Raw genomic sequence first — 15,585 nt, 5'->3', positions numbered from 1 at the left:
AGGTAGCGGTCCTGCTGCTGGGTTGTTGCTCTCCTATGGCCTCCTCCACGTCTCCTGATGTACTGGCCTGTCTCCTGGTAGTGCCTCCATGCTCTGGATACTACACTGACAGATACAGTAAACCTTCTTGCCACAGCTCGTATTGATGTGCCATCATGGATGAGCTGCACTACCTGAGCCACTTGTGTGGGTTGTTGACTCCGTTTCATGCTACCACTAAAGTGAAAGCACCGCCAGCATTCAAAAGTGACCAAAATATCAGCCAGGAAGCATAGGAACTAAGAAGTGGTCTGTGGTCACCACCTGCAGAACCACTCCTTTAATGGGGGTGTCTTGCTAATTGCCTATAAATTCCACCTGTTGTCTGTTACATTTGCACAGCAGCATGTGAAATTGATGGTCAATCAGTGTTGCTTCCTGAGTGGACAGTGTGATTTCACAGAAGTGTGATTGACTTGGAGTTACATTGTGTTGTTTAAGTGTTCCCTTTATTTTATGAGCAGTGTATATATTATGAAGCATAATACAGCACTTATAGAAGACTATGAGACCATTCTGTACCTCCATATGCCTCCTATTTGATATGGCACCATAATGATTTTTATTTCTGTTGTTGGATTCCATATGAATCATATGAACCATATGGATGCCATATTATAGAGATATTTCTTGTTTCTAGTGGAGAAATTCCAGAGTGTAATGGTGCTGCATTAAGGCCTCATACATCAGGATTCTATATAGTACAAGGCCGCAGGGAGTCTATTTACCAATGTATAGGCTCCATGAGCCCAGCTCTGCTTTATGTATTCTGTTATTCCTCACTATTGCCATGCCAATACCCTGGCAACCTTAGCTGAGAAGATTCAGAGCCGCCACAAGAGAGAGAGTTGTGATATATAGAAAAGTAGAATTTGTAGATATTACAGGTAACAGCTGGGAGGACAAAAAGACTTCTGAATTAATAAACACGTACAAGCTGTAACATTCAGTATACGGCGCTGTCCAAAAAGATGAAAATAGACAATATTAAACAATATTCTTTATACAACACTATATTTAATAGTATAGAAAAATATTATAAAGGCGATCTTTTTAAATGTTTTATAAGCTACATTCAACTTTGAACCTAATTTATATATTGATATAACCTCTATAATATTTATTCATGACTAAGGTCCAGCCTTAGGACCGAAACGCGTCACCTTGTCATGTTCTCCTTGTCTTTTTGGCTATTGGAATAAACATCCAGTTCCTTCATATTCACACTGGACATTTTGCTTTTACTTGTCAGTTCCAGTCGGCGTTGCCCACGCCGGTCCTGGCGCGACGGGCTGAGGGAGTGAGCTGGACTATACACTTCTTTGTCTGCAGCTATAATATTTATATATTACATTACTTATCTAGTACATGTTTATAGCTGCGTTAGAGGCCCCCAGTACATCCATAATTCACTGGTTGCTTATAGAAACAGCTATCTATGCCATGTGTTTTACAGATCTGTAATATAAAGTGCCTATAAAGGCTATGACCCTATTCTATACATGTACACCTCTAGTGGCATGTTCTCTCATGGATTTACATTGAACCCATGAGAAGAAAAAAAAACATGCCATAATACACAGTACACATTAAAAATACATTGGATTGTGAATTGCGTCATTTAGGGACAGACAATAAAAAACATTTCCAATGATCAAAAGTGCTTGGAGATATTTCAGTTTGTTAGCGAAACAAATGTTTTCAAATCAACTGGTACCAGAAAGTTAAACACATTTGTCAATTACTTCTATTTAAAAATCATAATCCTTCCAGTACTTTTCAGCGGCTGTATACTACAGAGGAAGTTCTTTTTGAATTTCTTTTCTGTCTGACCACAGTGCTCTCTGCTGACACCTCTGTCCATGTCAGGAAGTGTCTGGAGCAGGAGAGGTTTGTTATGGGCATTTGCTTCTACTCTGGACAATTCCTGACACAGACAGAGGTGTCGGCAGAGAGCACTGTGGTCAGACAGAAAAGAACATCTCTACTTCCTCTGTAGTATACAACAGCTGATAAGTACTGGAAAGATTAAGATTTTTTGATAGAAGTAATTTACAAATCTGTTTAACTTTATTGCACCAGTTGATATATGAAAAAAAAAAATGTTTTCCAACAGAGTACCCCTTTAAAAATTTATATTTTTTTACTATTCCAAGTAGGTGTTTATCTTTTTTTTCTAAACAAAGCTTTGCCAAATTTGACAATAAAATCATTCAATGCATGACTGCTTTTAGACATGCTATCCCTTCTTGGGGTCTATCTATCTTGTATGTAGTAAGGGCATGGGGTGGTGCACAAAGCAGCTTAGGCCTGACATAACAGGAAAGGTAGGTCCAAGGGGCAGCTGGGTTAGGTCAGAGCAGAATGAATGTAAATGGAGGGGAAAGAATGACATAAGGCTTCGCTCTTTCTGAAGAGACAGCAGGGGCGGCAGTTTCATTCTGGTCTAGCAGCACCTTGCCACCTTGCTGTTCTTGGCCTTCATTTGGCAGATGGAAGAGGATCTTTTTATACAAGTTTTACTTTCATGGCAGCATACAGTAGGATGGTGTTATAAAACTGTGTTTTTGGAAGAAAATTAAAAGTCAGTGGTATGATTCCCCTGGACATGTGAATATGGAGCTAAACAGAGCAGTGGTGTTCCCACAGGTCTAGATACTGGGAAGGTACTATGACAGTCAGTACGTTATGGCAGGGGGATCTGTTTATTTTTACAGCCTAACAGGTGCCCTGCAGGCACTTGCAAGAATTTTCCCCACATTATAAGGTATGTTATTTATATATGTATATTTTAGTTAGTACTTTATATACTTTAAAAAGAGGCTCTGGTGCCTATATATTCAAGTGTTAGGCATTGTGTTTGGCTTAAGATTGGCGGGTGGTGGTTAATGGGAGATCGGCTGCACAGCCAAAGTGAACCCAACAATACCTCTAGTTAAAGGGGTAGTCCAGTGGTGAAAAACTTATCCCCTATCCTAAGGATAGGGGATAAGTTTGAGATCGCGGGGGGTCCGACCGCTAGGGCCCCCTGTGATCTCTCTGTACAGGGGCCAGGCTCTCCGGCCAGATCACGGGTGTCGACACCCGCACGAAGCGGCAGCCGACACGCTCCCTCAATACATCTCTATGGCAGAGCCGGAGATTGCCGAAGGCTTCGGCTCTGCCATAGAGTTGTATTGAGGGGGCGTGTCGGCCGCCGCTTCGTGCAGGGGTCGACATGCCCCCTTCGCGCGGGCTGTCGGGGCTCCGTACAGGAGATCGCAGGGGGCCCCAGCGGTCGGACCCCCCGCGATCTGTAACATATCCCCTATCCTTAGGATAGGGGATAAGTTGTTCACCACTGGGTCACCATTTTCAGAGCTGGAAAGTAGCATGTTAAAGTTTTGCTAATACCATGCCTGGCAAACAGTTGGCTATGTTTGCACTAGACAATTAACCAATTCAGTAATATTCATTTACTTATAAGCTGTTTTGGACAGTCCTTAAACTGAATACGAAGGGTAATGACTCTTTTCAGTAAAGGGTTAAAAGGATGGAAATGTTTTTCAGAAATACTGCAGGCTATTCGAAATTGCCCTTCTTGCATGTACTTCTGTAGCCCTACTCAATGTCTCCTGCCCCACCACTTATTGGAAAAAATGACTAATATAATTAATTGGAAACACCAAGTCTTGGGTTCTGCAGACCCCCTGCCTGGGCAACCAGCCAGATGTTGGAAATGTTATTTTCCCCCAAGGATAGGATTTCTAAGGCTGCTGCCTGTAAAGAGACTGCTGGCTTATGGTTAAGCAAGACTTTCAACGATCAGGATACACTGCATGAAATATCATTATACTAAGAGGGTTACACCATCGCACCCCTGCTGAAACATACAATGATTGTTTATTGAGTTCCACACTGTGTCATCTTGTCTACACGTAGTAATCCTTACACATATTACACCCAGATGGGACATAGTAATAGTTTTAAAGATGCAGGAAAGCTTAACTTACAGCTATACAGATCCAGCAAAGCAAACAATAGCTTGAAGTGAGCTGCAAACCAAACAGCTATATGGTATACTTATAATAGCTATATGGTATACTTATAATAGCTATATGGTATACTTATAATAGCTATATGGTATACTTATAATAGCTATATGGTATACTTATAATAGCTATATGGTATACTTATAATAGCTATATGGTATACTTATAATAGCTATATGGTATACTTATAATAGCTATATGGTATACTTATAATAGCTATATGGTATACTTATAATAGCTATATGGTATACTTATAATAGCTATATGGTATACTTATAATAGCTATATGGTATACTTATAGCTATTATATGAATACTGCTGAATGATACAAGATGCTGGATTATAAGGAACGCATCTGCTTGTCACATTTATTGTATCTTCAGACATCCCTCTTCATGAACCTGTTTGTACATGGAATGTGATGGAATACAGCCTTTCCTATAAGGAGCTAGAAACCATACTTAATACATCTGGTGGATTGGATTCCTGACAACAGGAAGATGATATGGTCACATATGTAATACCGGTATATTAGTTATATATCCTGACACATGGTTGGTTTTTATCTGTGCCATTTTTCATCATTCAGACTTAGTATGTACCAGATATGTGTTTGCCTACATTACTATATACCGCATTTTTCGGCATATAAGACGCTCCGGCATATAAGACGCACCCAATTTTAAAGCATAAAAATCTAGAAAATAAAGATTCTGAACCAAATACAATGTAAAGTATAGGACAGTGATCTTCAACCTGCGGACCTTCAGATGTTGCAAAACTACAACTCCCAGCATGCCCGGACAGCCGTTGGCTGTCCGGGCATGCTGGGAATTGTAGTTTTGCAACATCTGGAGGTCCGCAGGTTGAAGACCACTGGTATAGGAGGTAATACTCACGTGTCCCCGCCACTACGGACCCGTCACCGCTCGTCACCGCTGCCCTGGATGTCGCCCTCCATCGCTGTTGCCGCGTCTCTGCAGTGTCCCCGTCGCTCTGGAACGTCTCTGCTGCCCGGTATCCTCGCTCTCCGTCGCCGCCATCACGTCGCTACGCACGCCGCTCCTATTGGATGACGGGACGGCGTGCGCGACGACGTGATGATGACGAAGGAGAGCGCCGACCATGCAGGGAATCCCGGCATGGAGCAGACACTGAGGAGGCAGGTAAGGTCCCTCCCGGTGTCCTGTAAGCTGTTCGGGACGCCGCGATTTCACCGCGGTGGTCCCGAATAGCCCGACTGAGCAGCCGGGTTAGTGTCACTTTCGCTTGAGACGCAGCGGTCAGCTTTGATCGCGCGTCTGAAGGGTTAATACAGGGCATCACCGCCATCGGTGATGTCCTGTATTAGCCGCGGGTCCCGGCCGTTGATGGCCGCAGGGACCGCCGGTTTTAATGTGTATTTGCCGTATAAGATGCATCAAAAGAAGGAGAAAATGAAGATCTCCGGATGTGCCTTAAAATGTAAATTTTACTAGTATCAATTAAAATTATTAAACTATTATAGGTGTTGGTTCATGAATAGCCCAATGGCAAAAATAAACAGAAGAGAGTGCTAATTATTGGAAAATTGCTAAGCCCAGCCAACATCCCTATAGCACAGTCACTGTTAAAAAATTTGATAAATACACAGCCAGCGCAGTCACTGGAAAAGGTACGTAGCAAAACAAGGTATTATGATAAAATTTCCACCAACGCGTTTCTGCCACCGTTCACGGTGGCGTCATCAGGGAGGAATATATAGCTATCTTCTATTTGTCCAAATCGGTACCACAGAGTATATAGAAATCAATTAATGTAAATGCCAAAGAATCCTAAAAAGGAAAGCATAATACCAAACTTATATACAGACAGTGGAATCAGGCATGTAGCATATTGCCCCAGGTAACTTGTAGTCAGTGACACCGCCTGTAGGGAAAAGAAATATGCAGATCCACTGTCTATGTTCATAATCCTGCGATCCACGGTTTCAACGGATCAGTAGAGTGACAGCGTGAGACACCTGCAATCCTGCAGGGAGCCGGGGATTAGTTTTGGGGAAGAAAAAGTGTGTCTTATACGGCGAAAAATACGGTATGTCATTTGAATAAACCTACAGGTAGTTCCCATTGTTTCTAAATGTAGAGTACTTCCATGTAGACCTGACAGAATTTTACACTGACGTACAAATCTAACCATGGACTATACTATCCAGCATTTACCTATTTATCAGCTAGTTGCGCCAATGTCTTTATAATATATTAAACATTGCCCGGGTCAAATAATATATGAAGCTCCTGAGCCCCAATGTAGTTGTCTGAAACATGACCCCACCATATAAACGGGATACTTATGTGGCCAAGGGGCCCCCTCTGTTATCAGGGCCCTGAAGAGAATATTACCTCTGCACTTCCTATAGCTATGGCACTGAGTAAACTGACTCAAATGGCAGAACTAAACCATGCCAACTGATGAGGCAATCCATGCCAGAGCACAGGAGAAAGGGCAAAGGATGACATAGTCGAGATGAGAATTTTAAGGCAAATTGAACACAAAGCGTTGCAAATCCAAAATGATCCAGCTTTCTCTGGCTAGTAAAGGAATTAAGCAGGACTAGAGATTCCTGGTAATCCAAAACATCTGGCCCTATAATACGAGACAGAAAAAAACAAGGATTGAATGACTGCATCTGCCCCAGTAACCCAATGACCGCGGAGCAATCAATAAAACACAGACAATGTAGACTGCAGACCCTATAGATCTGTACATCAGGATTATACTTACACTTTTTCTTCCTAGTGCTTTGTTTTATGTCTTTCATTCTAGGATTCCCCATTGATCCACTATTTTGCTAACCTATAGTTCTAGTTGTAAGATTTAAGATACAGCTGTATTGACAACGTTTCTGACTCTCGGATATAATAACAGGAATATTACATTTTTTAAACACAAGGCTGAAAATAATAAAGACAATCTGCCGTCAGAAGTATTGACATAACAGTAATATGATGTTAATGCTGATACATTGTTCACTTACCAGATGTCCACCTTTTCAGAGATAGGTTCATTTCGTATGACCTCTGGTGCCATCCAGGCTACTGTTCCCGCAAAGGACATTTTAGTGCTCTTGTCACTCAACTCTTTGGACGTACCAAAGTCTGAGATTTTTACCAGATCGTCATATGTGATCAGCATGCTGTGTACAATAGAAGATAAAAGCATATGAGCTAAAGAAGTTAAAGTAGACAAACTCAGCGTAGCTGCTATCACTGATACTACGATATATTGGCTTCTAGCACATACAGATAAGACAAAAACTGACTTCACATATTACCTATACACCAATGCACTATTACACAAATTATAGTGATTTTATTCAGCATAAGACTATTTTAAAAGGGAATTAAAGTAGAAAACGTTTTCTTCCAGAAACAGTGTCTCTCTTGTCTTTGGGCTGTGTCTAGTATTGCAGCTCAATACTACTGCGCAGTATAGAAAAAAGTTTATGTTAGAAAGAACAGCCACAATTTTCTTATAGAATATAAACTTTTTAGACTCAAATCTATATCTCCGAATTACAGGTAACTAACTGTTCCTTCAACCCAACTCCATCCCTACCCTCCTTTGCCGTACACTTTGTTCGCATCTACTGTACCTCCAAAATGTTAATGTCATCCATGCTTCACCTCCACCAACAATGTCATGAAGGGGCATAATCAATATCACATACTATATTACTATATTATGTACGTCTATACAATTTTACATTTTTGTATTAGACAGTTTTAAAACATACAATCTGCGCACTGAACCTGTTTTTTTATTTTAATTGAAATTGAATTCCAATCATTGTTACATTTGATAATCAGAGTTCATTTAGACATATCAAGTCCGCTGATTTGCACATGAGACATGATGAAGGCACTGCAGTAGTAAAAGGGACCTGCAACTGTCTCTGCACATCGCCAATGTCCAGAGACGGCTCCACCATTAGGCAAGTTAGGCGGCTTCCTAAGTCCTTGCACTGGCAAGGGCCTCGCCGCCGCCTATCTCGCCCCCCCCCCCCCCCCACTGATAAAGTAACATAAGTGGCGATATGTACAATGAACGCATCGCCACTCAGTATTGTACAGGAGCAAGTAACATGAATCCCTGCTCCTGTACTTTATCGACACTTCTCCTCCTGGGCTTGTGTCTATCGTGGCTCAGTGCTTCTATGCAGGCCGCGCGCGATGCGATTACGTCACCAAGTGCGGCCTGCATAAGAAGCCAAGCGCCGCAATGGACATGAACCTGGAATGAGGAGAAGTGGCGGCTTCAGAGCGTACACCGAGCGCTGCAACAGAGTGTAGCGCAGGCACTAGACTGCAGGCAAGAGGCCACTAACATCAGGGCAGATTGAAGGGGAGGCAGGGGGCATGTAAAAGGGAGCTGTGGGGAAAGTAAAGGGATCTAATGGGAGGGGGGGGGGACAGAAGAGGGATAGGAGAAGCTGTGTGAAAAGTGAAAGGATCTAAGGGGGGGGCAGAAGAGGAAGAGGGATAAGAGAAGTCTGTAAGGGGGAGGGGAGGACAGGTATTTAAGAGGGACAGGTGGGGAAGAGGGTACTAAAGAAGGGGATAGAGAAGACAAAGAGGTCTCTATTTAAGGGGGTACAGTAGAGGAATAGGGCTCTATATAGGGGGTAGAACAGAGGAAGAAAGCTCTATATGGGGTACAGCAGAGGAAGAGCACTCTATATAAGTGGGCACAGTAGTAGAGGAGGGGTATTGAATGGTACACTTATAAGGGGGGGACAGAAGCATAGGGTGTCTAAGGGTGGGGGTCAAAAAAGGAGGAAGGCATTATAATAAAGGAATGGAAGAATCTATGTGGGGGTACAAAAAGGGCACATATTAGAGGAGTATCAGGAGGAGAGGTCCAAACAGAGGGGAAAAGGGGGAGTCTCTGGGAAGTGGGATATTTACAGGGCTTACAGGTGAGGAGCCGCAGGACAGGGGAAGGTTCTTCAGGGGAGGGTCAGTGAGGAAAAGACAAACAGGGCAGCAGAGCACCCCTCTCCTCCCCCAGTTTGTCACTATGAAGTTCCTTGAGGCCTTTTGCTGCTCCACTTCTGCAGCTCACAGCACCTCGCATATCAGACACACTGTGAGTACTCCTATTACACTTCCTGGCACAGGATGACATCTTAGTCATCTGGCATCAGTATAGGAGATGTCCAGGCAGCTACCACGTTGTGCACCTCCAGATTGATGGAGCAACCATATCAATCCCAGAAATGTGGAGATTGTATTAGCTGGTGTCACTTTTATGTGAATGGGATTTTGCTGCGCAGTGCACACTGCTGAACTTCAGTGGTGGAGCTTTTAGATGCAGAAATTAATTCACTAAAAGAATGAATGTGTCTATTCTTTTGACGGAATACTGAGCGAAATGCATTGCCAGCTATGGGCACTGGCAATGTCCATGCAGTTCTCCCTAAGAATTATGCCTGGTAGAGTAAAACTGACCTAGACCTGGAGATCATGGATGCAACAGAAACCAATCACTCCCTTGTGTTCACGAGGGTGCCTATAGGGTGATAGAAGAGTACCATTCCTCTGTTCAACCCCCTAGCTGCTGTGGTCAATAGCTATTGATGACAACTGAGGTGTTAAACAGTCAGGATAAGAGTTATCTATCATCCCAGAAGTTGCCGCAAGAACAGGGCTGTACAATACAGGAATATGGGTGCACTACTGTGGTAGATGTAAACAAGGACATTGGCTATCCTTCAAAACTGATGTTAAAATTGAGACATTTGCCAACATATCCTTATATGAAGGACACGCCAGAAACCTTGGCATTGGTGTGCGGGCTCTGGTATGTCCTTCATATAAGGATATGCTGGCGAATGTCTAAATTTTAACATCAGTGTTGAGGGATAGCCAATGTCATTGTATACATCTACCACAGTAGTGCACCCATATTCCTGTATTATTCTAATTGTTACACATCCACAGCATCTATCTGGTGAAGGATTCTATTGTAGCACTTGTAGTCCACTGCAGGCATCCTCCATTATATGCATTTTTATGCTGGGGATCGCCCCTAGAAACGGACTACAAGGGCAGGATCTGCTCCCCCAGTATAAATGCACAACTGCATTTGGGGTTGAGCACCTCCAGCCATTTGAGACCACGTTTTTTGTTGTTTAAGAACAGGGCTGTGTATTAGAGATTGGCTCCTGCTGTTCATCTACATGACAAAAATGTGTCATGGTTCCTGTAGAGATAGAACATGCAGTCATTCCACCCATTCTAAAGATGAAATCCCTTAACCTGTCCTCTTTATCAAGCTATCACATCATCTTAATACTCCTGTTTGCTTCTGAACTCCTTGAATTACATGTCCAAGTTGAACTGACCATCTTTCCACTTGTCATTAACTCACACTCTAATCTGGCAAATGACCCCATTTGTATACTTAAATTATTTACTTTACTAAATTATACTGTGATCCCCCTTTTAGACCCATCCTCCTACTACTTGTCCTGTTTCAAACTCTTTCATCTTTAGGTATCACAGACTTGGCCTCTTGCTGGATCTCCTCATACTTTATCAACCGAACCCTAAGTTCTTCCACTAGCATACTACCTCATCTAGTCTTCTCCTCATTCAACTGTGTCCCCCATATTCTAGAACTTACTACCCAGGTATAATAAAAGTATATATAACAGAAGGCACTTACTTTGGAGACTTAAGATCGCGGTGGATGATTTTGTGGAGATGCAGATAATTCATTCCTCCAGCAATACCCATGGACCAGTCCACTAATAAAGAGGGGGTTACTTTCCTTCCAGCACGCAGAACTTCATACAACTGCCCTTGGGCACAGAATTCCATTAGGATACAATAGCAAGGAGCTTGGGTACAGACACCCCTGTAAGAGAGAGAGGGCACATGAGAAAAATGGGATTAAGTACTAATAGAATAGCTGGTTTAATGAGCCATGAAGGTAAATGATAAAACAATATAGTGGTACAATGAATAAATTAAATATACAGCAGAAGGTACTCTGTCATAGTTTTCCTTGAGTTAAATGCAATTTGATAATGAATATGAATATAACAATTGAAATTATTATTCACTAATTGATAATTAGCCAATGATCACCATCTCTGTCCCCATTCTTAAATGGGCAAAAAAAAAAATTTTTCGGCAAATGCTCTTCTTAAGGGTGCGTTCACACGGAGTAATTCAAGAGGAATTTACTCGAGTAATTCCTCTTGAATTATCCGCTCCAAATTAATGCACATCTCCTCTGCCCATTGACTTTAATGTGTTTTCCGCTGTCCTGTTCACACTGCGGAAAATCTGATAGCAGAATTCCGACGCTGAATTCCGTTCCGCTTGAAGAAAGAACATGTTCATTCTTCAAGCGGAATCCGCTAGCAAAAATCAATTGAAGTCAATGGTAAAAAAAAATTCCGCCCGACATCGTTTTCGCGCGGAATTTGCACGCAATGCGCGGGCAATTTGCGCGAAAATGGCTGAAAAACCCTTCACTTCTTTCTCCCCCATGTCCGTGCGCAATTCCATGCGCAATTTCGTGAGAATTTCCCACGAATTTCGCGCGAAAAATTTTTTTTTTTTCGCCCGAAATTTTTCAGCGTGAATTACTCTTCATTTACTCCGTGTGAACGCACCCTAACTCTTCAGTTTTTTATTCACTAGATTTCAGTCTTCAAGTTATTTTGCTTGCCAATACTATAAATGGTCAGATTATTATCAATTCCCAACAAAACATACTACAATATTTGAGGAACCATGCCTTATTGGATAGATAATTAAAGGGGTACTCCGTTGCAGAATATCTTATCCCTGAATGTCATATCTCCGGCTCTCCCATAGAGATACATGGAGGGGCATGCTGGCCACCACTTCATGCGGTGGTCAACAGTAATCCGTGCACGGAGCGGAGATTGCTCAGTGCACAGAGAGAGAAAGGGTGCCCTTCAGGAGATTGGGGGGGGGTCCCAGCAGTTTCACCCTCCTACCCCTAACCACCCCCCCCCCCCCCCCCCCCGCGATTAGACATCCTGTGGATAGGGCATAATCAGTTCTGCAAAGGAGTACCCCGTCAAAGCATATAAAATAAACACAATGGGCACAGTAAATTAGTGGCACCCTGTGTACCATCCCAAAGTTTAACATATCATTAATAAGCTCTTCTTACAGGGGTTGGTCCACGGAATGAAAAAAATAGTGCTCTGGAATAATACACACCACTATTCTAACACTATCCATGCTCCTCTGCTGCTTGTATCTTCACTTTCCGTGAGAAGTACCAGTGTGACCATCAAACATGTCAGACTATATGGGCCAGAAATATTTCACACAATCATACTGTGTGGCGTCCATCTTAATTGTTCAAGCTAAAAAATCCATGTTGTGTAAAGTTGATTCTTAATCTCAAATTCCTGAATTTCACATGGTGTCTGCAAGTGTTAAACATCCCTTTATCTTTGTTAATATAAACCATCTTATGGCTCAGATAAGGGCATTGGAATTCAGGTAACTTTCAGCTCAGGAATATATATATATATATATATTGGGGAATATGCAAAGCAGCTCATTACATCACCTTATACAGGTAGTGTTCCCTGGTATCAGCTTAGCTCCTGTTAAGGAATATAAAAAGCTGATCGGGATTTTATGCCAAGCCAGACTACTCCCCAAAAGGAAAGTTTCTACCCATCTGCAGACAGCTGTTTCATGGTTTTTGCCACTCATCAGTACAGAGCAGGGTGATCTGGCTTGGCTGGGGTAAGAGGCCTGAGAGCAGCTAAAGGGGATGAGTATTTACCTCAGGGCGAGGCCACCACTCCTGGTGTAACGGAGCTTCAGAAGGCCATTTAGCACTCCGCGGGCATTCTGGGTAGGGGAACCTACCCAGGGGTACCCCAGCCAAGCCAGATCACCCTGCTCTGTACTGACGAGTGGCAAAAACCACGAAACAGCTGTCTGCAGATGGGTAGAAACTTCCCTTTTGGGCAGTAGTCTGGCTTGGCATAAAATCCTGATCAGCTTTTTATATTCCTTAACAGGAGCTAAGCTGATACCAGGGAACATTACCTGAAAAGGTGATGTAATGAGCTGCTTTGCATATTCCCCTACCCAGAATGCCCGCGGAGTGCTAAATGGCCTTCTGAAGCTCCGTTACTAGATTACTAGGTTTATTAGAAATCTTGGGTGAGTTCCCCCACTTTTTTTTTCCAGGACTTGACCCCTGGTAATGAGGCTATCTGCAGTCATATAGGAACGTTGGAGATAGACTTTAACTGTGCTAGTTCCAGTTTCTCATAAGGTATGCCAGAATGATGTGCAATCTGGAAGAATCTTATATCAACTCTAAATATGTATAGAATTATAATGTTACTTACTTAAAGGTGATGATGTTGGGATGCTTCAGTTTCCGGAGGTGTTTAATGTCTGTCTCTTTAATGTCTCTAACCTTCTTAACAGCAACTTCTTCACCATGAAATTTTCCCAGGAAGACAGCACCTTGGGCACCACTGCCCACCCACTGCAGATCCTGGATCTCCTCAAAGGGCACTTCCCAGGGATCTTCTGGACAAAAATAACAAGCTTGTAAATGTGTAAATGTCAACACAAAAAGCAGAAGATATATATATATATTTCCCTGTCAGACAATATGGGGGGGGGGGGGGGGGGGGGGGACTCTGCCCCTGAGAGCTTGCAGGATCTTAGGACAACTTTTAGGCTGCATTCACATATCGTTTTGTACATACGGGATCAGCCTGTAAGTCCATTTACTTTAATGAGCCGCCCGTAGACGACCGGCGTCAAACGATGACTCCGGTAGGCTCAGTTTTGACCCGTATGCGGTTTTGGACCGGACCTAAAACTGTAGTATACTACGGTTTGAGGTCCGGTCAGGAAACCGCATACAGGTCAAAACTGAGCCTACCGGAGTCACCATTTGACTCCGGTCGTCTACGGGCGGCTCATTAAAGTAAATGGACTTACGGGCTGATCCGGCTGGGGTACGGGAGCGTCCGGTTTGCCCCTCCCCCCGCCGGATCCGGCACCCGTATGTACAAAACGAGATGTGAATGAAGCCTAAGAAAAACAACCTGAGTAACTAGAGCCCCTCCCCCCACAAGGGGATATAAGGCTCCCTGTAACCACTCCCCCTGAGTTTTTTCTGTGCTTTGAGGAGGAATATAGGACTCACTCAGCTCTGCTGTGTGTTATCGGCACACCGTTGCTGTTAGAGCTGGGGGCAGGCTGAATGTGGTGCTATGCTTGCTGCGCTGTTCCTTTTATCTGTCTCTGGCTTGGGCAAGATGTGTGCCACTTCTGTACAGGGAATTCTCCTGTACTACTGCTCGCTGATGTCATGCATGTTATACTGCATTATTATTATTATTAGTCTCTCTCAGGAGAGGCTTATGTCTGTTCCTCCTGGCCTCTATATAAGGAGGCTGGATTGATCTCAGTCTCCTGGAGCTGATTGTTACTGGTACTGCTGGTCTGTTTCTGCGCTGCACTATTTTCGTTTCACTGTGTTTGTTGCTGTACAATGTGGCTTTATCCTCCATCTTACCATTTATTTTTCTTCAGGATTTTTTTTGTAGATTCAGAGTAAATTTTTTCCTGATTCACAGAGATCTGGGAGCAAAGCCTCTACTAAAAGAAGACACCTAGTGTGCAAAATGGTGAAAAGCTGCTGCCTGATGACAGCGACTACACAACTTGTCAGCGATTACACATAATTGTCTGTCATACCGACCTATCCCTCCGACCTCTGAAGAGACAACTATTAGGGACATGTATATTTGGGTCAAAGACTTTCTCAACTCGTCTAACGACTATGATTCCCCAGAGTCTTCTGGAAAGACTTGAAAAATGTAATCAGTTGGTGCAGACCGAGGGTCAGACTGCTGTTTGTGGGAGGCCCCATCCACTTCTATGGGCCTAGGGCCTTTATGTGGTTAGAAAGCCTCACCAGTCTTATAAGGCTAATTTAAAAAAGCCTGAAAAAGGTCTGGTGGTCTCCTAAAGTCGATATAGCAATTGCTAAGTTGTCCAAGGCGGCTTAAAATTAATTCAGCTAGTGCAGACCAAGGGTCAGACTGCTTTTTGTGGGAGGTACCATTCACTTCTATGGGCCTAGGGCCTTTATGTGGGTAGAAGGCCTCACCAGTCTTATAAGGCTGAGTTAAAAATGCCTGAAAAGGCTCTGGTGGACTCCTAAAGTCGATATGGAAATTGTTAAGTTGTCCATGGGGGCTTAAAATTAATTTAGCTAGTGCAGACCAAGAGTCAGACTGCTGTTTGTGAGAGGTACCATCCACTTCTATGGGCCTAGGGTCTTTATGTGGGAAAAAGCCAGTGCAAAGAAGCTTTCTTCTGATTGACTGCACAGAGCACACTCACTCTGTGCGTAATGACAGGGGCCGGAGCATCGTGACATCACGACCCGCCCCCTTAATGCAAGTTTATGGGAGGGGGCGTGATGGCCACCATGC

General features: G+C 43.2%; 1 protein-coding gene across 8 annotated transcripts in view; it reads right to left on the bottom strand.

Moving 5' to 3' along the window:
• The window catches only part of MAP3K12 (mitogen-activated protein kinase kinase kinase 12), a 134,910-nt gene that overhangs the window by 36,219 nt on the left and 83,106 nt on the right, over positions 1-15,585 (bottom strand). For 7 of the 8 annotated variants that reach the window (XM_056555218.1, XM_056555219.1, XM_056555222.1 and 4 more), the window contains exons 3-5: positions 13,474-13,660; positions 10,779-10,970; positions 7,087-7,245 (exon numbers count right to left, since the gene is read on the bottom strand). In XM_056555218.1, coding sequence (XP_056411193.1) covers positions 7,087-7,245; positions 10,779-10,970; positions 13,474-13,660 — 538 coding nt within the window. The remainder of the gene's footprint in view (positions 1-7,086; positions 7,246-10,778; positions 10,971-13,473; positions 13,661-15,585) is intronic. The other variant, XM_056555225.1, reaches the window with a different exon arrangement.

Source organism: Hyla sarda, chromosome 2, assembly GCF_029499605.1.
Source record: "Hyla sarda isolate aHylSar1 chromosome 2, aHylSar1.hap1, whole genome shotgun sequence".
Classification (NCBI taxonomy): Eukaryota; Metazoa; Chordata; class Amphibia; order Anura; family Hylidae; genus Hyla; species Hyla sarda.
Note: the sequence above shows the minus strand (reverse complement) of the source record. Positions and strands in the feature narration are given on the sequence as shown.